The 26,398-nt window shown below is 46.7% G+C and overlaps 1 protein-coding gene across 1 annotated transcript in view; it reads left to right on the forward strand.

Annotated features, from left to right (window-relative positions):
* The window catches only part of LOC126485050 (repulsive guidance molecule B-like), a 343,575-nt gene that overhangs the window by 4,366 nt on the left and 312,811 nt on the right, over positions 1 to 26,398 (forward strand). Inside the window, exon 2 of the mRNA XM_050108651.1 lies at positions 2,810 to 3,336. Coding sequence (XP_049964608.1) covers positions 2,810 to 3,336 — 527 coding nt within the window. The remainder of the gene's footprint in view (positions 1 to 2,809; positions 3,337 to 26,398) is intronic.

Below are 26,398 nucleotides of genomic sequence, written 5' to 3' on the forward strand. Positions count from 1 at the left end.
ATCTGCTTGAAACTGAGAAAACAGCTAATTTTGCAGCATGTTCAGGTATGGCATTCCGGTCGGAGTTTTCTCCGCAAAAAAGAAAGTTACATGTATTTTGTGAATAGAAACAGCACAAAACACGTTCAGTTTCGGTGAGTCTCTTTCGTGTTCGACGACGCCGCCAGGATTTTGTGGCCCCCAAATACTTACATTATGGCGACTCTTCCGAAAAGATGAGTAGTTCGGGAAAAGTGCCCCCCACCCCACCCCGCAATAGTCGGGCGAACTTAAATGTAAAATTCGTACCTGCCGTTATGGTCGCCGGGACGCAGTTGCCGCAGTAATTGCAATCTGTAAGGCTTCGTTTCAGAAAACACCACACCGTTGTGTGAGGAAGTTGAAGTTCCTGGCCTGGCAGTCTTGTGGACTTCCGACGGCTCCGTGTGAACACATCTCGGATACGCTCGACGTCTTAATCAGGCGTTCGTGGCCATGCACTACTCTTCCCTTTGCACATGCAACCAACTTTCATTAATTTTGTATGCCAGTCGCAAATCTGCGTGGACTGAGGCGCCTTCTTGCTGAATCGGCGGCGGAATACGCGTGGATTAACTTCGCGCGTTTTCAACATACAAAATGATTTCGTTTGTGGTGTCCATTATAATTATCCGGGCTGTTATGCCGTGGTCGTTTGATGAATTCTGTGGTGATTCCCAACGTTTCGTCTCCGACTGCGGGAGACATCTTCAAGGGGGTCCGTAGTGAGCCAGTGTGTGTGTTGGACCTTCCATCAAGCTACGGACCCCCTTGAAGATGTCTCCCGCAGTCGGAGACGAAACGTTGGGAATCACCACAGAATTCATCAACCGACCACGGCATAACAGCCCGGATAATTATAATGGACATGATATTTCCGGCCGTGAAAGTTTACATTTTAGTATTCATTTGTGGTGTTGTCGCCATGTTACTGCAAACAAACATCTAAATCTACATCTACATACATACTCCGCAACCCACCATACGGTGCGTGGCGGAGAGTACCCCCTACCACAACTAGCCTCTTCTCTCCCTGTTCCAGTCCCAGACAAAACGAGGGAAAAATGACTGCCTTTATGCCTCTGCACGAGCCCTAATCCCTTATCTTTGTGGTCTTTCCGCGAGATATAAGTTGACGGTAGTGAAATTGTACTGCAGTCAGCCTCAAATGCTGGTTCTCTAAATTTCCTCAGTAGCGATTCACGAAAAACACGCCTCCTTTCCGCCAGAGACTCCCACCCGAGTTCCTGAAGCATTTCCGTAACACTCGCGTTATGATCAAACCTACCAGTAACAGATCTACCAGCCCGCCTCTGAATTGCTTCTATGTCCTCCCTCAATCCGACCTGATAGGGATCCCAAACGCTCGAGCAGTACTCAAGAATAGGTCGTATTAGTGTTTTTATAAGCGGTCTCCTTTACAGATGACCACATCTTCCCAAAATTCTACCAATGTACTGAAGACGACTATCCGCCTTCCCCACAACTGCCATTACATTCTTGTCCCACTTCATATCGCTCTGCAATGTTACGCCCAAATATGTAATCGACGTGACTGTGTCAAGCGCTACACTACTAATGGAGTATTCAAACATTACGGGATTCTTTATCCTATTCATCTGCATTAATTTACATTTATCTATATTTAGAGTTAGCTGCCATTCTTTACACCAATCACAAATCCTGTCCAAGTCATCTTGTATCCCCCTACACTCACTCAACGACGACGCCTTCCCGTACACCACAGCATCATCAGCGAACGGCCGCACATTGCTATCCACCCTATCCAAAAGATAATTTATGTAGATAGAAAACAACAGCGGACCTACCACACTTCCCTGGGGCACTCCAGGTGATACCCTCACCTGCGATGAACACTCAGCATCGAGGACAACAGCGCAGCTCTTTCAAAACTTGGAACCTTCCTGTAACGCGCATGTGTTTCTATCTTTTATAGTTTGCCTCTAATAAACAACTACAATCTGAGATTTTCACTCTGCAGCGGAGTGTGCGCTGATATGAAACTTCCTGGCAGATTAAAACTGTGTGCCCGACCGAGACTCGAACTCGGGACCTTTGCCTTTCGCGGGCAAGTGCTCTACCATCTGAGCTACCGAAGCACGACTCACGCCCGGTCCTCACAGCTTTACTTCTGCCAGTATCTCGTCTCCTACCTTCCAAACTTTACAGAAGCTCTCCTGCGAACCTTGCAGAACTAGCACTCCTGAAAGAAAGGATATAGCTGTGGCTAAGCCATGTCTCCGCTATATCCTTTCTTTCAGGAGTGTTAGTTCTGCAAGGTTCGCAGGAGAGCTTCTGTAAAGTTTGGAAGGTAGGAGACGAGATACTGGCAGAAGTAAAGCTGTGAGTACCGGGCGTGAGTCGTGCTTCGGTAGCTCAGATGGTAGAGCACTTGCCCGCGAAAGGCAAAGGTCCCGAGTTCGAGTCTCCGTCGGGCACACAGTTTTAATCTGCCAGGAAGTTTCAACTACAATCTGTTCTTTCTTTGTGAATTACGCGGTATTTTGCTGTCACCAACCTCTTTAGGGAGAAATGATAATCGTAATAAAAAAATCAGAGTCCGAACGGAAAGATTAAAAGTGTTCATTTTGCCCTCGCTCTGATCGAGAGTTGAACGGTAGAGTAGAAGTGCGAAAGTAGTTCGATGAACCCTCTGCCACGTACTTAAGCGTGAATTGCAGAGTTGTCACGTAGATGTAGATAGATGGTCGTTTCCCAGTAGGGAGACGCGTGAGCCCGGCGGGCAAGTCTTCACCTCGACGCGTTGCAGCGGCTTGCCGTGTTGTGTTGTGTCTGCACCGCGGCGCGCCGCGCAAGAAACCGGTCCGCCCCCACACCGCTGGCTGGCGAGCCTAACGCGTCACTGGCCCCGGCGCCGCGGTGGTGGGGGAACGCGAGTCTATGCCGCGGCGGCGGGAGGTGGCGGGCTGGCGAGCGGCCGAGCTTCCCCGCGAACCTTCTGTCAGTGCCGCGCGGAACTCGGCCAGGCGAGGAGGCGTGTTGTGTGTGCTCTCTCTCTGTCTCGCGACCCGACACAGCGGCCGTCCTTCGCGACTTGTACTGGCCTTCCTCTTCCGACCGCTCGCCTCGAGTGTGCAGTGCAACTACCCTCCGCCGTGGAAAACTGTGCGTGTCATGTGTGTGGCCGCTGCACGACGACATCAGAAGAGAGCGGCGTAGTGCCGTCGCGACGCTGCCGCAGCCGCCGCACCTGGAGCGACCGCGGAAGACGCCGGCGTCCGATCGAACGGCGGGTGCGAGTCTGCGCGCCGCGGCGAGCATTCCAGACGCCCGGGGGTAAGTGGAGTGTTGTCGAGTGCCGCGTCGCCGCCACTTGCAAGTGTGTAGACGTCGGTCGCCGGCGGCTCTCATTGAACCACTAGCCTAGAGGAGCACTTCTGAAATCGTCTGCGAGGGCCTTTTTTGCCGAAAGGAATAACTATTCGTCCGAGAAAAATACCTTGTTTCAATCATACAGCAGATGCGACTGTACTGGTAGAGTTCGTATTCCTAAATTTCCGAAAGACTCTGGACACCACTACTGCCGTCGACTAATGAACAAGGTACGCGATTGACTCAACGAGCTTACGAGCAATACTACCCATTACGTTGTACTGTACTGCTAATGTTCAACGGAAAAGAAAATACCATCGGGTGTTCGTCAACGAATAGTGACAAGATTTTTAATGTTCTTGATATGCTTAAAAGAGTTGTCAGATCAAGGTCAACAGCACCGTCAGGTAGTCTGCTGACCAGTCCTGTTGTCCGCAGGAAACTATCGACTACGATCGATCTTAAGGTAACATGGGAGTTGGGCGAAATTACCACTTGCTGTATTAAATACCAGCCTCATCAAACGTGCATACGTGCGATGTAATACCCGTAATATTGAGAGCACTCGTTACTTTCCGCTTGGTGCCAAACATCCGGAGCAGGTCGTATCGTTTAAATATTTAGACGTAATACTGAGAAGCAATACGAAATGCGACGAAGACTTTAGATCGATTACAAGACACGCGAGCGCAATACTTCAATTTGTCTGAAAGGTTCTGGGAAAGCACAGTGTATTTTTAAAGGAAACGGCTAAAGGGGCCAATTCTGGAGTATTTCAAAGTAGACATGACACTGGATGTCAAACGAATCGAGACACTCGCACCTAGGTTGACAGGTCGTCCTAGCACTTACGGAAATGTGACATGTTCGGGCGCTAGAAATATGAAACTCTGGAATAAAGGCGACGACAACCTGTTAGGTGTATTCAAACCGATATTTAAGGAAGACTGCAACAAATCTGCTGTCACCATCATACGTCTAGTTTCTCGTACAGCGGTACGTAGGCAGTGATTTTTTTTCCCCCTTCTCTCGGTAAGAGAGTGGATAAGGACGCAGGTTCGCTAATAGTGCTGCAGACTATACAAGGTGCGCCACGCACTGGACGTACTTAAGTATCTGTCACACTGGTCAACGAGCGCGTGACACCTGGTCCCTTTCGCAAGATGTGCCGCGCCACCTGACCGCTTTCTACTCGCGAGAATTTCCTCGGTTTCGCCCGGACACCCGGTCACCAACACATGTTCGCTCTGACTCGATTTAGTCTCATCCCGTTTCGAATATCACATGTCCGACAACACCTATCTGTAGAGCTCCTCGTAACTGACATCGTCATGTAGTCATTTGAATTTCCAGCCACGAAAAATCGTTTATTTTTGTTTTCTATTACGGAGCAATCATTGGTTTTCCGCTCCATCTGCGGTAAGACAGCCGTTAGGTTTCCACCCACTTATTGTGGTATTCCTTGTAAAATTCACTGCGAGTCTATTTATGTCGCACAAATTGTACTTACATTGTTGCTTCTGCATTACTTATTTACTAAAACTTTCAGATGTGAAGGACGTAGTTTTTATTGTTCGTAGACAACGTAGGTGCAATGTTTAGTAAAATAATTGTTTCCACACTCAATCGCAGTTTTGTTGTAAGACATCGACCATCCCAAAATGGTCATCGTCAGTCTTGTTAATATGGTCTTATTGGCACAGGCGCAATTTTAGTCTATGGTGAATTGTGGCTCTCTGGAAGTGGAAGCTATTTTTCCATCTCTCTTCCATCAGGAAATCATTTAAATGTAACTGAAAATACTCTCATGCGTGCAGGACTATGTCGCTCTCGCTTAAGAATGAAGCGCATGAAAGTACTGCTATAATATATCGGCACACATCATCTCTATTGATAGATGCTAGGCTAGATCTAAATATAGTTATGCGTAACTGTCGGGACCAGAAATGATTTAGGCAGTGGGATGATGTTCGTGAGGCGTACAACACAGCATGCGCTAAAAGCACCCAGCGATTCATTATTTGCTTAATGGAAGTATATTTACATGATTTCGGAATGCCTATTTCTGCCACAATTAAATTTTGTGGATTCTCAGTGATTATTTGTAGATGTGCGCTGAAGTCAGGATTACTGTAGTTTCACTGCGGACCTATACAATCACAGTTGTGGGCGTGCATTTCGCTTTATAACCTAAGGTTCTTGACCCTTGTGTGGCTTGTACTGTAAATTTGGGATCTGAAGGCATTTTAGTAACCTTTTGGGCTATATCTGCCAGTGTGCGTGATGCAGGGTTGCACACGAGTGTGAACAGCCGCTGCAGACGGTCAGCTGTTTGGGTTTGCGTGATGTCGGCGGTGTGCGGCGGACACATAGGCCGGTCTCGCCAAGCCTTCCTGTTTCAGTCCATTGCACGCGGCCCGGCCACAGTTTGGCTCGTCTGCAGGTGCGACTTCTTCGTTCACTTAACACTTGGTATGGCTGAATTCTCCGTCAGTATCGACATTTATGTGCGTCCCGCAAAGGAAAATTTTTATAAGCGTGAAAAAAATGGTCACTTTTTCTGTACGAACTGTTTCGTCCCCTTTTCATCGTTGCTTTCGCATTGGCGTCTTTCATATGTGAGGCTATTTTTTATGATGATATAGCTCGCTCGGACAGTATCGAGTACTGCGTTTAAAAAAAATGACATTGACCACATTACGTGCGTTTTTGTCCCAGGATGTGTGCTGACCTGTTTTAATGAGCTTTATATTCTTGGGTGGTGACTAAACCCGCGTACAACGCTGTTACGTTGAGTACTGTTTGATAAAGTTCCATATATGCTGTGTCGTTAAAGCCCTCTACGAAGCCCCTGTCTAGTGCCACAGAAAAGTAAGTCTGTGTATTAATTAGACAGCTGTGACCGCTAGAAATTTCTTGGGTACGTTAGAAAGCCGCATCTCGATATATTTAATCGATCTCAATACATTATGGTTTAGCTGTCTTAGCTATCACATCCTGTATTTTCGCTACGTGCAGATCATGTCAGTGTACAGCGTTAGCATTGAACTTCATATTTCCAGAAAATGATGGAGACTGCCGGCACTGCCACTGTTGTTCCGCTTCAATGTTTAGGCTTCGTGAGTTCTGCAGAGAGAAGCAAAGTGGAAAAAAAATGGAGCGAAGATATACTTCGAAACATGGTCGATGTTAGCCCGTGTGTCCCTGCGGTATCCAAGACGAATATTTGTCGACGTTAAGCAAGAGGACAAATGCTGATAGTCGCTTTCGGGCAGGATCTAGGATGCTTAATGAGTTGAAGTATCTGGAACCAGGGTAGTGAAACATACCTTACATGTTGGAAGCAATGTGAGCACCTCCCGTACAGCGCTAAAATGTGACAGCTGGCAAGAAAACACGCAGGTAGCATTTTCAGGAGCTTCCCGAGGCTATGTCACTGCGTAAGGATATGTGGCGCGAAAAAGCCGAAGTTTTGGTCAAAAATCGCAGTGAATACTTTTTAGACCATTCGAATTAAAACTTCTTCCGTACTCTAAGCTTGGGTATTTAAAAAGATTTTCCCGTATGGTCAGACATTCACGGATCGTTTGTTCGACAGAGGGGGAGAGAATTGTAAATCATTATCTTTCGCTTCTGGTAGACGCGTATCGGTGAAACTCAGGTTGGAGAGTGAGTGCTCCTCGTTGGTTGGCTTCAGTAAGGGTTTCGTCATTAAGCTGCTGCTGTTATTTAGACCACAGATTGAGGATTGCAGAACTCTGCGCTGATTTTCCCATGTTTTTAAAAAACTGTTGATTGAGGAATCATATTGGCGGACACAACACTGTCGCGACCGGAAGTTGATGAATAGCAAACAGGCTAAGCATCAGATTATTGCACGCGGCACATTCCGAAGTGGCAAAGTGAACCAAAAGCGTGCCGCACGGTAATGTTGCTGGTGTAGCCTGCGATAAGTGGCATGTTACGCGTAAAACTCGCTGTGCAATGAAAATGGAAGAAGGAATATTCGGGTTTATCATCCCTTTCGACGACGAGGTACCCAGCTAGGTATTGGGGAAGGAAATCGGCATATCCGTTTCAGAGAAGCAATTCCGGCAATTGAGGTGAAAGGATTAAGGAAATCACGGACAACCTAAACGTGAAACTTCCTGGCAGATTAAAACTGTGCCGGAACGAGACTCGAACTCGGGACCTTTGCGTTTCGCGGGCAAGTGCTCTACCAACTGAGCTACCGAAGCACGACTCACGCCCGGTACTCACAGCTTCACTTCTGCCAGTACCTCGTCTCCTACCTTCCAAACTTTACAGAAGCTCTCCTGCGAACCTTGCAGAACTAGCACTCCTGAAAGAAAGGATATTGCGGAGACATGGCTTAGCCACAGCCTGGGAGATGTTTCCAGAATGAGATTTTCACTCTGCAGCGGAGTGTGCGCTGATATGATAAGGTAGGAGACGAGATACTGGCAGAAGTAAAGCTGTGAGGACCGGGCGTGAGTCGTGCTTGGGTAGCTCTGCTGGTAGAGCACTTGCCCGCGAAACGCAAAGGTCCCGAGTTCGAGTCTCGGTCCGGCACACAGTTTTAATCTGCCAGGAAGTTTCATATCAGCGCACACTCCGCTGCAGAGTGAAAATCTCGTTCTGGAACCTAAATGTGGATAGCCGGAGGAGGCTTTAAACCACGGTCCTACCGAATGCGAGCCCACTGTCTTAACCGCTGCCCCGCTTCGTCCGGGATGCGTTTTCCACGGACAGCTCGGTGTGGAATTGTGGTCGGCAGTGCCGGCGCTCGCAATTAACTGCGATTAGTAGCGCACCGGCGCAGCCAGGGGGGGCGGAACGAAACGGCGGCGTGGGGGCGGCGGGGGCGGCCCGCCCAGGAAATTCTCCGTCACGCCGGGCCGCGTCTGCCGCCCGACCCTGCCTGCATTCACCTACGCTCCATTCCACGTCCCACACTGCGGTTGCGAACGCTGCTTGTGGATGACGCCCTTCGGTTAACCTCCGAACGACTTCTGTTTCCTCTGATTTTCCCGACTTCGCCAATTTGCGAGATGTATATGGGTCATTTGCTGTCTGTCCCTCTCTTATCACTCCGGTGATACACATTAAAACGTCCCCTTCGAAAAATTATTTAATTACTGTGCTGGTAAACCTCTTACATTGATTCTCAAACAGCTGAGCAGAAGTGAACGTACTCAGACATTTCGCTCTTTACCTATTCTGATCAACACTAAACTGACACACAACATTTTTAGCGCAACGCAATCTGACTTCAAATAATCTCTACAAAACAATGGCCCTGACTAACATTAACCTATACCTTTCACAAATCACTTACCTCACAAAAATCTTCGTTACTCAAACTACTGCAATACAGCGAGCGCCACTACTGCCAGCTAAATAAAAGATTCTAACTACTGAAGGCACTAACTACTGATACGACCATTGCTTTTCATAATATATATAAATGACCTAGTAGATAGTGTCGGAAGTCCCATGCGGCTTTTCGCGGATGATGCTGTAGTATACAGAGAAGTTGCAACATTAGAAAATTGTAGCGAAATGCAGGAAGATCTGCAGCGGATAGGCACTTGGTGCAGGGAGTGGCAACTGACCCTTAACATAGACAAATGTAATGTATTGCGAATACATAGAAAGAAGGATCCTTTATTGTATGATTATATGATAGCGGAACAAACACTGGTAGCAGTTACTTCTGTAAAATATCTGGGAGTATGCGTGCGGAACGATTTGAAGTGGAACGATCATATAAAATTAATTGTTGGTAAGGCGGGAGAGTCCTTAGAAAATGTAGTCGATCAACAAAGGTGGTGGCCTACAAAACACTCGTACGACCTATACTTGAGTATTGCTCATCAGTGTGGGATCCGTACCAGAACGGGTTGACGGAGGAGATAGAGAAGATCCAAAGAAGAGCGGCGCGTTTCGTCACAGGGTTATTTGGTAGCATTACGGAGATGTTTAACAAACTCAAGTGGCAGACTCTGCAAGAGAGGCGCTCTGCATCGCAGTGTAGCTTGTTAGCCAGGTTTCGAGAGGGTGCGTTTCTGGATGAGGTATCGAATATATTGCTTCCCCCTACTTATACCTCCCGAGGAGATCACGAATGTAAAATTAGAGAGATTAGAGCGCGCACGGAGGCTTTCAGACAGTCGTTCTTCCCGGGAGCCATACGCGACTGGAACAGGAAAGGGGAGGTAATGACAGTGGCACGTACAGTGCCCTCCGCCACACACCGTTGGGTGGCTTGCGGAGTATAAATGTAGATGTAGATGTAGATAGGCATAGTTAGCAAATGAAAGATTTCGATAGAGAACAAACAAATGTATTTACCTTAATAGTGTTCAAAATTCATAATATATATATCAGTTCATGACATCCAGTCTTACAAATTTACTGTCTCTGATGGACACACGTCCAGATCGTCCACTCTCAAAACTCCGCCATCTCACTCCACACATCCACCACTGCTGGCGGCTCACCTCCAACCGCGCAACGCTGCGCGCTGTTAACAGCCAACTGCCCAACACCACAGTAGCAAATTCCAGCAATGCAAACCAGCCACAGACTGCACACAGCACAGCCAGTGATTTTCATACAGAGCGCTACGTGGCGTTACCAATATAAAAATCTAAACAGCCCTCTTACATCATCACCTCTTTTGTAGCCTGTACCACTGTTCAGCACCTCTGTAACGTTCTCTCTCTTACTGATCGATGGTCACGAAACGCACCACTCCTTGTATCTTCTACACCCGTTCCATTAATCCTCTTAGACTGACGAGCAGCATTCTAGGATCAGGCGAACGAATGCGTTGTAAGCCATTTGTTTCTTGGCCAAGTTTAGTGTTCTACCAATGTGCTGCATCTGCAAAGGCATCTGCTTTCCGTACACTTATTTGATCGTTCTACAAGTTTATTTCGGACCTTTGTTCCTAGATACGTTAACGCTATTACTGGCACCAATGATTATCGCCAAAGGTATAATTGCGCACTGTTGAATCTTTCCAGCTCTTTTTGCGCAATGCGTTACATTTATTTACGCGGAATGGCTACCTGCAAATCCCTGACCCAAGCGTCGATCGTGTGCAGGTGTTCCCGCACATCTCCTGGCGTCAAAGATGCTGACTACCTGTAACAGAATATTGTCTGCAAACAGCGTCGTGGAGTTTCCGAATTAGCTACAAGGCCACTTACATGTATGGCGAACATTCCCATAAGGCTCCTATAACACTACCTTGAGGTACTCCCGTACCTACATATATTTTCACCCCCTTGAGTTCCAGCTCCTAGGAAGTCCTGGATTCAGTCATTGCCTATTGCGCTCTGAATCTCATTGACGAACATAGAGACACAAGTTTCACAACATTTATTTTGGTTTATGGAGAAGAGACTTTTGATCTTCCTTAAGGTTATAAAACACGAATAGAAAACTTGCTCAGGAATATATATATATAGTCGGACATGGTGATCTAGCGGTAAAACATGGGCATGGAAATCGAGGGATCGCTGGATCGAATTCCGGTTGTACCGCGGAAATTTTCAGTCTTGAATCTAGCCTTCACTTCTCAACGATGCATGAAGTCGCCAGGACACGTGGTTCGGATTGCGCTGTAAACTACAGGTTCCCTTTGGCCCGTTAGATAAGTAGGGCAGGCCAGAAACACTCGAAGTCGAATTGAAAGACTTGCAGCCGGCATTCACCCCACGAAATCATTATTATTACAAAAATAGAGATATCTGCAAAAGAAATTAGTTTCACGAAGTCGTACCGTTTTGAGACCATTCTGTCATCATACTTGTAAGGCTTATTCTAGAGAGCGAAAAACTGGTTCTTAAAACGTTGACGTCTAGCCCTGGACAGTGAAGCGAATACAGGTACAATGATGTCTCAACCTAAGTTCCTGTTCTAACTTGCTAGTACTATTGGTATGGCTGCACAATAAAGTACCATACCTAAAATTCAGCAGTCTGCCGCTGGCTACTGAATGTTTCATTTCTTTTTTCGGTGACTTGTTGTTCTTAAATTTTCCTCTGAGCTGTTTGGCTTCAGTTTGGTAGTTTGTTGTCGTTCCAGCGCGAATGATACGCTGAGGCATGCTGAAGTATTAGGTCGTAAGTGTTTCTTGCTTAAACGTTTATATCGCGTTCGAAATCTTGTTGGATATTAACGTACTCTGCCCCACAAGACGATGCTCACGTTACCTTGCCCGTACACACTGTGAAAAAGTGTGGGAAGTTGCTTTGTGTTGTGCAGTGAAACATAGGCGTAGGGAGACATTAAAAGGACCGCTAAGCAGACTGCGGATAATGTTTCGGGTAAGATTTAAGAGGAACTGAGTTTTGCATTACCGCGCGGAAGGAAAACAACGTAGGTAAAGGCTCAAGTCCTCGCTTTAACTGGCTTCCGTATTTGGTTATAAGGTTAGATCGGATCAGCACGCTGTTATATCACATCATAGTACCTCTCAGATCAACTGTCCCTTTCTCAGCTGACTTAAGCTTTCCTTTCGGAAACGTATAAGCGTACTGTGGTGTTGCTATATATTAATTCATTATAATTCACAAATTGTGGTAAATAACATACGAATGTTTGTGAGCCGTGCAGTGTTTCTACGAATGACATACACACGGACTTCGATCTTATGTTGTTTAGCTGTTAGGATAGGTTCTAACTGCAGAGTAGACCTAGACAGTTGCGTATCCCAGCGTCTGGATGGGAGCATAGCGCTGCTACAGGTCAAATGCGTCAACTTAGGTTTACAGTCCCACGTCTCTGTGCAGCACCTGCGTATGGAGATTGGGCGAACCTCCTTTGCGACGTTACCACGCAAGATTTGAGAGATTTGCTGTCGATACCAATGTCCAAAGTTGTGTCTGTATCTTGATATTATCGGAACAGAGGTATCGATAGCGACAGTATCGCAAAGTACTGATAGTGTGCTTCTAAATATAAAAATTGTGCAGTGTTTTCATGAACCAATCTAGCGAAGAAATCAAATACATCCGCAAGGACTGAAGGACACACATCTGAACCACAAATAACACAGGTTTCAACAAAAATACTATGCTATCCGTACGTGCCACTGTAACGTGTGCTGATTATAAGCTTCCGAATGCAAGGAGAAATACAGGAGCTGTGGTATGTTTGCCTGAACCAACGCAGTGTGTACATACAGTAATATTAGTAGTATATTTTGCTGAAACAAACAATGTGTAACTAAATTCCTTATTAGAGGTAGGGGACTGGTTGCTTACAACAAAATCAGAAAAAAGTCAAGTAAACAAGGGCTCTAAAATGCATACATTAAAAGCTATGAGCACTTGAAACTTCCTGGCAGATTAAAACTGTGTGCCCGACCGAGACTCGAACTCGGGACCTTTGCCTTTCGCGGGCAAGTGCTCAACCAACCGAGCTACCGAAGCACGACTCACGCCCGGTACTCACAGCTTTACTTCTGCAGGAGAGCTTCTGTAAAGTTTGGAAGGTAGGAGACGAGGTACTGGCAGAAGTAAAGCTGTGAGTACCGGGCGTGAGTCGTGCTTCGGTAGCTCAGTTGGTAGAGCACTTGCCCGCGAAAGGCAAAGGTCCCGAGTTCGAGTCTCGGTCGGGCACACAGTTTTAATCTGCCAGGAAGTTTCATATCAGCGCACACTCCGCTACAGAGTGAAAATCTCATTCTGGCTATGAGCACTTGTTTATCATTGGTACTATGAAACGCAGATCTTCTATTGAACAAGTGCTAATAGCTCTTAAGATGTGCGTTTTAGAGCCCATGTTTACTGGACTTTTTTTCTTGTCTGGGTCCATACCATCTGCTTCCATAATATAGAAAGCAGAGTGTTTGCAGTAAAAAAGAGGTACCCTGCCAGAGGAATCAGAACGATTTTCGCTTCTAACTTTCGACTCGATCGTTTCCCTTATCTCAGACTAATAAGTTTATCCTTGCTCGAACAGTCCACGAGTGTACTGCCGGTCCATAGCGTCCAACGATGGCGACATGCCTGATCGCCGAAATGTTGTGCCCGTTGGACACTGTGGACCGGCAGTACACCCGTGGACTGTTCGAGCAAGAAATACGCCGGGAGAAGTTGAAGAATCACATAAAGTTTATCCTTCTCCATCATGCCTGAAAATTAGCATCGGTGTGTTTATTAGAGACTGCGCAGATCATGTAATTTGTTACTATCGGTCTTGCTAACGTAAAGTCAGTCCTTTACAAGGCGCATATTTTCTTTTTTTATTACAGAGAGAATCTTGATATACTCGTCTCCCGATGCAACAGCTCCATCGTCAGTGTTCGACGATGGTGCTTACAAGGTTGGTTGGTTGGTTGTTTTTGGGGAAGGAGACCAGACATCGTGGTCATCGGTCTCATCGGATTAGGGAAGGAGTGGGAAGGAAGTCGGCCGTGCCCTTTGAAAGGAACCATCCCGGCATTTGCCTGGAGCGATTTAGGGAAATCACGGAAAACCTAAATCAGGATGGCCGGACGCGGGATTGAACCGTCGTTCTCCCGAATGCGAGTCCAGTGTCTAACCACTGCGCCACCCCGCTCGGTGTCGTGCTTACAAGGGAACCTCCCCATCGCACCCCCCTCAGATTTATATAAGTTGGCACAGTGGATAGACCTTGAAAAACTGAACACAGATCAATCGAGAAAACAGGAAGAAGTTGTGTGCAACTATTAAAAAAATAAGCAAAATATACAAACTGAGTAGACCATGCGGAAGATAGGGAACACAAAGGTTAGTCTCAGCCCATGAGCGCCGTGGTCTCGTGGTTAGCGTGAGCAGCTGCGGAGCGAGAGGTCCTTGGTTCAAGTTTTCCCTCAAGTGAAAAGTTTAATTTTTTATTTCAGACAATTATTATCCGTCCGTCCGTCCGTCCGTCCGATGCGAGGTAACTGCGCCGTAGTATGGGGACGGTACACCTAAACGGAAAAATTTGAAAAGGTTAAAAACATATGTTTTGACAGAGCACAGGGAAAACTGTGCGACTGTGAAACTGTTGCATTCATTTGTTGCAGTTTATGTGACAAACTCTTATTTTCATCACTTTTTTGGGAGTGATTATCACATCCACAAGAAAACCTAAATCGGGCAAGGTAGAAGAATCTTTTTACCCATTCACCAAGTGTACAGGTTAGGTGGGTCGACAACATATTCCTGTCATGTTACGCACATGCCGTCACCAGTGTCGTATAGAATATATCAGACGTGTTTTCCTGTGGAGGAATCGGTTGACCTATGACCTTGCGGTCAAATGTTTTCGGTTCCCATTGGAGAGGCACGTCTTTTCGTCTACTAATCGCACGGTTTTGCGCTGCGGTCGTAAAACACAGACACTAAACTTCTTACAGTGAACAGAGACGTCAATGAACGAACGGACAGATCATAACTTTGCGAAAATAAAAAATTAAAATTTTCACTCGAGGGTAGACTTGAACGAAGGACCTATCGTTCCACAGCTGCGAACGCTAACCACGGGACCACGGCACTCACGGTCTCAGACTAACCTTGATGCTGCATATCTTGTACATGGACTACTCAGTTTGTATATTTTGCTTATTTTTTTCATAGTTCCACAAAACTTCTTCCTGCTTTCTCGATTGATCTATTTTCAGTTTTTCAAGGCCTATCCACTGTGCCAACTTACAACTAAATCTGAGGGGGATGCGATGGGGAGGTTCCCTTGTTAGCGACCTGAACTTCAGATGTCCGAAGCTGCTCTCAACGATAGTTCAGAACTAATAATACAAACGCAGTTAATACGCGACTCGTGACCGTTTGGCTTTACAATAATTTCTAAAAGTTACTGTGTCCCATGCTAGCGATACCTGAGGTTCGCTACTGATACATAGGTTTTTACATACATTTTAATTCTCATTGTGCATCATTCGAATCTCCCCATCAAGATGCTATGGGTATCGAAACACGTCGCATCTGTGATACCGGAACGAGGATACACCTGCAGCTGGCAGCAGGCGCGTGTCGGAGTAATGAGCGTTTCGGCGTGGCACGCACAAGGCCGGCGTGCTTCCTGCCCAGCCCTCCCCCCACCCCCCCTAGCCCTGCCGCTCCCCTCCCTCCCCCCCCCCCCCCCCTCCTCGCCCTACTCCGCCGGCCAGAGCATGTGTTGCCGGGCCGGGCACGTAACGCTCTTCACAGAGCTTCTGCACTGGTCTTAACCTCCATCCGGCGGTTGTCGAGTTGTCTCACGCATCCAGCGTCACTCTTTCCTCAAAGTACGTCAGCTACGATAGGGAAGGTAGGAAGGAACTACAGCTATTACCAGGGTTTCCCAAACTGTGTTCCGCGCGAAGCGAGTAAGTGCTCCACGAAATACAGGGTGATTCAAAAAGAATACCACAACTTTAGGAATTTAAAACTCTGCAACGACAAAAGGCAGAACTAAGCACTATCTGTCGGCGAATTAAGGGAGCTATAAAGTTTCATTTAGTTGTACATTTGTTCGCTTGAGGCGCTGTTGACTAGGCGTCAGCGTCAGTTGATGCTAAGATGGCGACCGCTCAACAGAAAGCTTTTTGTGTTATTGAGTACGGCAGAAGTGAATCGACGACAGTTGTTCAGCGTGGGGCACTGAGAATCCGCGGGAAACAACTCAGTATGAACGTGACTCGCCTAAGGTGAACGTTTTCTGTGCCATTTCAGCCAATAAAGTTTTTGGTCCCTTTTTCTTCGAAGGTGCTACTGTAACTGGACTACAGTATCTGGAGATGCTAGAGAATTGGCTGTTCCCTCAGCTCGAACAAGAAGCACAACAATTCATATTTCAGCAGGATGGAACGCCACCACATTGGCACTTATCTGTCCGTAACTACCTGAACGTCAACTACCCGAGGCGATGGATCGGCTGCCAGGCAGCCCGTGACAGAGCACTTCATCACTGGCCTCCAAGAAGCCCTGATCTTACCCCCTGCGATTTTTTTCTTATGGGGGTATGTTAAGGATATGGTGTTTCGGCCACCTCTCCCAGTCACCATTGATTTGAAACGAGAAATAACAGCAGCTATCCAGACTGTTACGCCTGATATGCTACACAGAGTGTGGAACGAGTTTGAGTATCGGGTTGATATTGCTCGAGTGTCTGGAGGGGGCTATATTGAACATCTCTGAACTTGTTTTTGAGTGAAAAAAAACCTTTTTAAATACTCTTTGTAATGATATATAACAGAAGGTTATATTATGTTTCTTTCATTAAATACACATTTTTAAAGTTGTGGTATTCTTTTTGAATCACCCTGTAGATTAAAAAACCTTTGTTACAAAGTTTACATATTTCTAAGTACTATGGAACTTTTTCGATTTTTTCACGATACAACTAATTTTTTAATTTTAATTATGATTTCTGAGTCATTAATTAGAATTTAAAATTGAAATAATCACTGAATAAAACATTTTTTCTCGTTTTTTAAGGATATTAGCATACAAAAGTAAGGTATTCCATCAAAGTACCGGCGTTTACGATGTCTTCCGTCTGAGGAAATTTTGGGAACCCCTGAGTTGGAGGTCCGCGACGATGCGGACAGTCACGGATATTTCTGGATATTTCCACTCTAAAACTTGCTAACTTCCAAGCACCGGTGCAGTAACTCGTCCTCGGAAACGGCCTCGTAGATCGGATGAATCACTTCTTGAACTTCTTTGGAGAGCGGCTGGTCGATATTCGTCCAGATATTCGGTAGCCTCTGCAGTGCGTCACTTGCACCAACCTGTTTCCCCAGCCGGACAATTTTGGTGTTGTGGGCGGTCATCCAGCGAACACTTGTGGAAATACGTTGCCCAAATTGCCTTCTTCATCTGTTCCACCGAATTGGAATGCCGTCGGATTGCCAAGCCGTAGTACGTCGTAAGCTCCTTGATCACTTTATCAGTAAGCTTCCCTTGACCTTTCCCTCCGATGCCCTTGTTTTGTTTCTTCGCATTTCTAACCCGCGTGCCCATTCTTTTCTCTCCGTGTCCTACGCATTGTTTCTTCTCGATGATCACAATTTTTCTTCAACCGCGAATAACAAACATTTCCGTTCCGTATTTGGATAAACCGTTTGAGGGGTGGATTCTAAACACTTTTATGGATCCAAATATGCAATTAAAAATAGATTTTTTAACCAAAAGATAGTAAACCTCCCGCTAAAGCCAAATTCCGCTTCACTGTCCTACCGGAGACGTTCTTCGTACGTCGCACAAAGATTTCTGTGGTTATTTCGCGCAGTGTTGCTTGTCTCTAATCACTGGCAACTTTACACAAACGCCGGTTCTCTCGGTCGTTGAGTAAAGGTCGTCGGCCACTGTGTTGTCTGTGGTAGAGGTAATACCTGAAATTTGGTATTCTCAGCATACTCTTGACCCTGTGGATGTCCAAATACTGAATTCTCTAACGATTCCGAAATGAAATGACCCATGCGTCTAGCTCCAACTACCACTCCGCGTTCAGAGTCTATTGATTCCCATAGCGCGACCGTAATCACGTCCAAAACCTTTCCACACGAATCACCAGAGTGCAAATAACGGCTCCGCCAACGCACTGCCCATTTGTATCTTGTGTACGCGATACTACCGCCACCCGTGTGTGTGTGTACATCGCTATCGTTTGGCTTAAGTCACCTGACTGTACAATGATTTGTACACAATGTATAGACATATTATATCGAGGAATGTAGCAGATTGACGTTATGTTGCATTCCAGAATGAGATTTTCACTCTGCAGCGGAGTGTGCGCTGATATGAAACTTCCTGGCAGATTAAAACTGTGTGCCCGACCGAGACTCGAACTCGGGACCTTTGCCATTCGCGGGCAAGTGCTCTACCATCTGAGCTACCGAAGCACGACTCACGTAAATGAACTGAAAGACCAACTCCAAATAGTTTACTGTATGTGACAAACGTCTGTACCACATTACATGATCTCCTGATCTTAGGGAAATATTCCACAGAAAATTGCACAAACTCCATTTTATGTATCACGACAGGAAGTAACACATTAAGGAATGTATCAAGGATGACAGGCTGTATTGTATTAGAATGTGGTCATTATTGGCTCTACGTTCTAAGTCAGTCAATTATTATCTACGAGGTCAATATTTGCATATTCCGGCTCCAGAAGATTAAAATTTAGACCAGATCCCTTCGTCAGAGCTCCGGCGTAACGATAGGGTTGTAGTTTGCAAGATTTTTGATTTACGCATATGTAGATAAGACTTGTGGGTGCGATGCTGATCCCTTCTCTCTCATCTGCGCAGATTTCTAACAATAGCGTTTACGGTCCAGTCTGTGACGAAATCGTCAGTCGTCAAGAGACGGGTCGCAAGTTTTAGCTGAGCAACCAACCCGTCTTTTGTCTTAAGCTATCTATGGAAACTACGGAAGACTTAAACCTAGATGACCAGACGGTGAGTTGAAGTGTCTTCTTCTGGACTGCCAGCGCATTGTCTCAACCGACGCGGCAACTATGCCGGCACTCCATCACGGTTTTGGTTCTCGCTACACTGCCTTTTGTTCGCCAGTTGTTTGGAGAATACCTGCTGTATCTAATGACCGCTGCCGATCCGAAAGGATGGAGATCCAATGTGCAGCAGCTGTCCACTTTTTCGAGTGCCACAGTCCAAAAGCGACAGGCAGCTCTTAGAATGTCTCTTCTTGTACTTCAGGTGGATCCTGCACCTTCGGAGAACTGGGGGTTTCTTTTCCCAGTCCGACCGTGTGACGGTAATTCTCGATTTCCCATCGGAGGTCGTTCCGAATGCGCGGCGTAGCCATTTAGTGTGAGGCGAAGCCGGCACTGGACAAAGCGGTACGCCACGGAGCTAGCTGGCTTTTTGTGTGGCCGCGTTGATCAGGCGTGCCCTTTCCGAGAAGCTGGCCGGCCGGCTACGTGCTCTGCCGAGGTTCCACCGCGGACTGGTGGAGAGAGGAGGACAAGATGAGAAGGGAGGGGGAGAGAGAGAGAGAGAGAGAGAGAGAGAGAGAGAGAGAGAGAGACGCGCGTTGCGACAGCGCTCGGCCGACCGCAGCGCACGGCGCGCCGGCAGAACTGGTTCCGTCCGCGAACAATGGCTGCCCCAGCGAGCCCCAGGTTCAATGCCGGGAGGCGCCCGCTCAGCCTTCCGCCCCCCGACCAAGGCCACGGCTGGCTCTCCCGTTGCCTCCGCCTCGGGCTTGTCGACTGCGCGATCCCGCGGTGGTATGCAAGTAAAGGTGATTTGCGCCTGTACAACTTTCCGTGCGCACTAGGTGCATGCGGGGGCTGCGCGAAGAGGCAAGGAGGCGCATTCACGGGTACAGCTCACGCATCCGTCCGACTTCGGCGCAGGGTGCACCGTACAGGCGCAAGTCTCTCCCCGACAGAGAGACACGTCCAACAGCCGTGCGTCTAGCCAGCCTGTGGCAGGACCTTCAACTTCCTGACTCGCTATCCCTGGTGTTAGCGGACGGTGTTTCAGCCGCGCGGGATTAGCCGGGCGGTCTCGGGCGCTGCAGTCGTGGACTGTGCGGCTGGTCCCGGCGGAGGTTCGAGTCCTCCATCGGGCATGGGTGTGTGTGTTTGTCCTTAGGATAATTTAGGTTAAGTAGTGTGTAAGCTTAGGGACTGATGACATTAGCAGATAAGTCCCATAAGATTTAACACACATTTGAACATTTTTTGAACTGTGTTTGAGCAGCTGACCTGGTTTTACGGATAGTTCGTGAAGAGGGTTTCTTACAACTCTAAGGGAGGACGTCTCAGTCCATTGAGAGATTGCCAGTACGCCCTGTTGCCTCCTCTGCCCTGACCGGGCAATGGCTGTCTGGGCTCGGTGCTCTGCCTCAGCCCTCGCCCTACCCGTTCTTTTGCTCTTCTTCCCTCTTCTCGAATGTTTGACTTTCTTCCCCCCCGTCTGACTTTCTTCCCCCCCGTCTGACTTTCTTCCCCCCCCCGTCTGACTTTCTTCCCCCCCCCGTCTGACTTTCTTCCCCCCCGTCTGACTTTCTTCCCCCCCGTCTGACTTTCTTCCCCCCCCCGTCTGACTTTCTTCCCCCCCCATCTGACTTTCTTCCCCCCCCCCGTCTGACTTTCTTCCCCCCCCCGTCTGACTTTCTTCCCCCCCCCCCGTCTGACTTTCTTCCCCCCGTCTGACTTTCTTCCCCCCCCCGTCTGACTTTCTTCCCCCCCCCGTCTGACTTTCTTCCCCCCCCCATCTGACTTTCTTCCCCCCCGTCTGACTTTCTTCCCCCCCGTCTGACTTTCTTCCCCCCCGTCTGACTTTCTTCCCCCCCCGTCTGACTTTCTTCCCCCCCCGTCTGACTTTCTTCCCCCCCCGTCTGACTTTCTTCCCCCCCCGTCTGACTTTCTTCCCCCCCCGTCTGACTTTCTTCCCCCCCCCCCGTCTGACTTTCTTCCCCCCCCCCGTCTGACTTTCTTCCCCCCCCGTCTGACTTTCTTCCCCCCCGTCTGACTTTCTTCCCCCCCCCCCCCGTCTGACTTTCTTCCCCCCCGTCTGACTTTCTTCCCCCCGTTTTCCTGTGCTTCTCTCACCCGGCCCATGTCATTGGTCTTTTCTGTGTCCTGTTGGCTGGGGTGCCTCTGGCAAGTGGGGGAGGGGCGTGGATGTCCCCCATCACACTTTAAGCCTTCGAGGGCCTTCAGCTGCTCCCTGAAGGGGACACCAAGCTCGCCTTTCTCCCTTTTCTTGTTGTTTCTTCCTCTAGGCTTTGCTGAACTTCAGTAGACCTTGCGGTTATCTTTCCTTAAGTTCCGTGCACTAGACCCGTCTTTCGCGTGTATTTTTATTGACTTGCCTGTTCCAGGTAGAAGGGACTGATGACATCGTACTTTCGTTCCTTTAATCATTAAACCAACCAGCCAACAGTCCTGCGTCCGTCCGCGGTTAACTCCTTTTCTGCTCTTTTACATTGTCGTACTGTTGGAAGACTAAGCTCTTCGCACGGATTCGAATTTGCTTTTGCTGAGCATTTCTACTGGGTGGTCTAACGAGAAACTCGTGGAATTATAGTGCATTTACTTTGTTCAGACTGGTCATTTACGTGGGCAGAATGAAAATAAGTCTACAGTTCCTCGCAAATCAGAACAACCTGGAAACGAGGAAGGAAACGTCGAACAAAATAAAAGGCTTTGTTTTTCCGATGAATGTATGTAAAGTCGTCAGAACAAAACAAATTGCAAAATGATTTAAACAAAATACTTGTATGATGCAGAAGTGATGAAAAGTGTGAAGTCATCCATATGACTACTAAAGGAATCTGCTAAATTTCGGTTGCACGATAAATCTGTACACTGTACTCAGCTAAGTACTAAAGAATTACAGTCACGAATAACTTAAATTAGAGCGATCACATGGATAACGTTGCGGGGAAAGCAAACCAAAGACTGCGATTTATTGGCAGAACAGAAAATGTAACAGGTCTACTAAAGCGAGTGCTTAGACTAGGCTTGCAAGCCCTTTCTCTGGAGTATTGCTGTGCGGTGTGCTGTAGGGTCCACATCAGATAGGATTGGCGGAAGACATCGAAAAAGCCCAAAGGAGGAGACAAAAATGTCAGATATGATACGCCAATTGGGGTGGCAGTCATTCATTAAAACTAAGGGAATTTCAGTCACCAAATTTCTCTTCAATGGATGAAAATATTTCGTTGGCGTCCAGCTACATAGGGAGAAATGACCATCATAATAAAATAAGAGTAACCAGAGCTCGCACGGAAGGACCGTTTTTCCCACGCGCCGTTACAGAGTAGAACGGCAGAGGAGCAGCTTGAAGAACACTCTGCCAGGCATTTAACTGTGAGCTGTAGAGTAATAATGTAGACGTGGATAAAGAAGTGATTCTGGGGCTCTTGATGTACCGAAGCCATCCTGGTTTCTTTACAATTCGCTTTGATTCATAAATAGTTGGCATGGACGAGAGCAAATAAAAGTACGCTGGTGTCTCTAGTATAAATGCACGTCTGTAAAGCTCTTCTCGATTTTCCAATAAATCAGGAATCCGACATCTAATGCCTGATATTTCTTCACCAGCCACGGGCCAGTCGTTCTATGTTGCAGGTCAACGTACTGCAGAAACAGCTCGCCTCTGTGCTTCAACTTCCAGCGCAACCGACTTAGACAGCGAATCGAATTAATCAGAGCAATAACTACATTCCCAGATCTTTAAATAAACTCTTTCCACTGCTCCAGCGACGAGCTCGTAAAGTGAAGAAAAAATATGCCTTCGTATGAAGGACTTGCCAACGATGTTGATTTGATGTTTGTTACTTTTTTTCTGAACGTAAAATTCTCTCGTGCTTCGCGTTTAGAATTCATTAATATTATTATTAAATGTTCTTAGAGATACTTAAAATACACGTGCTTCCATATTCCTCACCTCTTCACAGAAGATGTTACTAGCCTAGAAAGTTTTTTGTGCCTCATAAGTAAGGCTAGGTGGTAAACAGCCGGCAGTGAGAGTCTAGCTACCGTGCATCCCCAGCAGACCCGGCTGGCTGTGATAAACAAACCTACTAGCGACACTGCCCAGCCAAATGGGTGCATTTTACCTGCAGCGGCAGCTTGATCACTGGAGCACTCTAGCATGCTGAGAAAGAGCATAGACCTACACGCCTGCCTCTACCCATGTGAGGGTCAAACACAGGTGCATAACAACTGGGCGCAAGGCACACGGATGTTAAACGCTCCTTGACAAGGTAGGTGTGTGTTGCATTCTGCGCAGGGGGTAGCCAGTAGAGATGGGCAAACTGAAACACGTAACTGTTTCGAAACAAATGAAACAGTACAATGTAATGTTTCGATACGCTGTTTCGAAACAGTGAAACAGTTTGTGTTTTGTAATCTAATAAACCTACACACTTTATCATCTTGAATGTCTACTGTATAAGTATGTCCATATAAACAAAAATGAGGTGCGAGAGCGATAATCATATCGCAGAAAGTATGAAACTTATCACTTAGGAGTCTTGGCAGTTTCCTATTTCCTGCAGCAAATGCGTTGCTTTCGTGTCGTGTGACTTTCATACTTTTCAATTGGCTGAGGACAGCCATAGCTCAAGACAGAAGAACCACCACGAACAGAACTGGAGGTGGGAGCAAACTGCAGAAACAACGGATATGCTACTGGGATTCCCACATTCCGTTTGTATGGGTAATATACTCATCCTGCTAATTTCCATTCACACAAATGGAATCATTGTGGATAATAGGCACAGTGACTATAGACTCACAAGTAACGCCAAATAATTCGAATAAATAACAAAATATAACAGACAAAATTTTGTCTTTCAAGGTGTTTCGAACCGTTACTATAAATTCACCATGCTTCCCAGCCCTTCCCGTTCACCATTACACTATCAGTGATTTGTCAAACAGATTGCTTGCAATTATACCTACATCAAATTTATGTATATGTCTAATAACTGTCACTCTACGCCTTTTTTTATTCAAAATGTTGTAGGCTTACGTGCGTTGCTTAATATGATTACTGTACATGAACAGAGAAGCGTGTGTTATAAAAAAAGGGTAATTTAACTGAATGATTTTCACATATTTATTATTTTGAATGTGAATAGTATGCGTTGTTTTATTGTTTGGTTAGTGTTTATAAAGCAGATGTTACGCCATTTCGAAATAGGACAGTCAGCTAGAGACGAAGCTTTATTTTCGGATAACTTAAGCTTCATGCTATTGCTTGTCAAAAAGATTTCGACGTTCTTGAAAGTGTTTCATGAAGTGGTATGTTGTGTTTCAGTGCCTGTGCCGAGCCCGAATCTCGTCCGACACAGAGCGGAATGAAACATCACTGTTTCGATACAATTAGTCCGTTCCAAGCACAGGTGGACTGAAACAGCCTTATTTTGAAACAACGATACAGTTTCTGTGGCTGGCTCGAGATCGAATCTGGTCCGGTTATCCGAGACAGGAACGGAATGAAACACCACTGTTTCGAAACAGTGAACCACAGCCGTTCCGAAACACTGAAACAGTTCCACGTATCGATACACTGTATCGAAACATAGAAACAGTGGCCAAGTCTAGTAGCCAGTGTGCTATATGCTATGGTAACTGACAACGCTGGGGAGGCTGCACATCGCGCATCCGACTCCCCCCTACATAATTTATTTTCTAGGAAAACTATGGCTGTCGTTAGAGCAGACGCGGCAGAATGACGCTGTTGGCGTGAGCCTCACTTGGTACGCTGCTCCTTGATGCTGCGCAACGCCTCCCGACGCCCCTACTTAAACGAAAACTATCACTAAAGTTTCGGTCAATTCAGACAGGACGAAATTCAGGTACGGTTGGTCCTGAAAGCTATTAAATGTAACGCATCGTGCATACATGGGTGCAAAACTGTATTACTCCCTCACTAAGCTGCTCTCGTTAAATCACTGCAAACGGTGACAAAAGTAAAATGCTTACGAGTGACTGGCAGGAGTAATCTAAAGTGGAACTTCCACATCCAACTTGGAGGAAAAGCAGATGCCAGCCTGAGATTCTTTGAAGAACCCTTTGCACGTGTTTCCCATACACTAAGGAAGTAGCTCACAACACATTCGTTCCACCTATTCTTGAGCATTGTCGTCAGCGAGGTATTCTCACCACGTACGATTAATAGAAAAGTTATAGATCATATGAGGACGTCCGGCGTGTTTCATGACTGATCGCTTATTAAAATCCAGAGATTTGCGGAGATGATCGTCAAAATGCAGTGGCTATCCTCCTCTTGGGTGGGTCTACTGGTCAAATCTCAAGACTCTTCAGAGAAGTCAGGTAACAGATCACTTCACCTACCGTACACTTCGCGTTGTGATCACAACACGAAAATTAAGAGAAACTGTAGATTATACGAAGGCTTACTGGAAGCTGATTCTTCCCATGCTCTCTTGGCGAACACGACAGGAAATAGGAAAATGATAGTGGTACCAGTAGTAAGATCAATGAAAACAGTTTCCGACCAGTAACTGACATAAGTCATAAGCAGTCGCGGTTTCCACACAACAGCCCAACATGGACGACATAAGTGTACCAGAAGTACCCTCCGCCTGCTGCTGAAGATAGCTTTTGAGTGTTGATGTAGATGTAAAAGCAACGGAACGGTATCATCAAATTGTGGTTTGTTGACACTAGACAGAACGTCAGCATAACGTCACGTCCGTAAGCCCAGTGCTGAACGGTGAACCGCCCGTCATAACAGATAATCGTAATACGCCACCAGGAACTGGCAATGCTAGCAGAGTTTATTGGATGCGGAAAGGAAGCTTAGTAATGGACGTCGTTCTACACATTGCTGGGAACTGTAAGAGTATGAAAAATGCGCCAGCAGTTTTTCATAAGATCTACACTTATTTGAGCGTCCGGCGTATTACAGTGGTTAGCACACTGGACTCGCATTCGGGAGGACGACGGTTCAAACCCGAGTCCGGCCATCCTGATCTGGGTTTCCCTTGATTCCCCTAAATCGCTTAAGGCAAATTCCGGGATGCTTCCTTCGAAAGGGCACGGCTGCTTTCCTTCTCCATCCTTCCCCAATCACAGCTTGTGCTCCGTCACTAATGGCCTTGTTGCAGATGGTACGCTAAACAGTAATCTCCTCTTCCTCCTACACTCATTTGCTAGAGAAAATATATACACAGAAATTCATTAACTCAGCGAGAGAGCGTCACAGTAATGTTCTATCATATTCAGTCACTGGAAGCCGTCTTCAGAACATGAAAGAGCAGTCCGACTCCATGGGGATTCAAGGAAACTATTAATGAGTAATTAGACAAATTTTGGTTCGTGCAGAGCGAACCTACAGTGGTTCTTCGCGCACTGTGCACGAGAATAGAATAAGAAGAGGAAGCTGTATGGGTGGAATAGTATCGCCGATATCGATACTGACCAGCTACGTAGCGCCAGCCGTACGTAGCAGAGGATGTCCTGAGGCTGTGGAGCTAACTGTTCATGCTTATTAATAGCTGTTACAGAACGGGAATTTTCGGCAAAACTCACTGCGAAGCGC

Source organism: Schistocerca serialis, chromosome 6 (genome assembly GCF_023864345.2).
Source record: "Schistocerca serialis cubense isolate TAMUIC-IGC-003099 chromosome 6, iqSchSeri2.2, whole genome shotgun sequence".
Lineage (NCBI taxonomy): Eukaryota > Metazoa > Arthropoda > Insecta > Orthoptera > Acrididae > Schistocerca > Schistocerca serialis.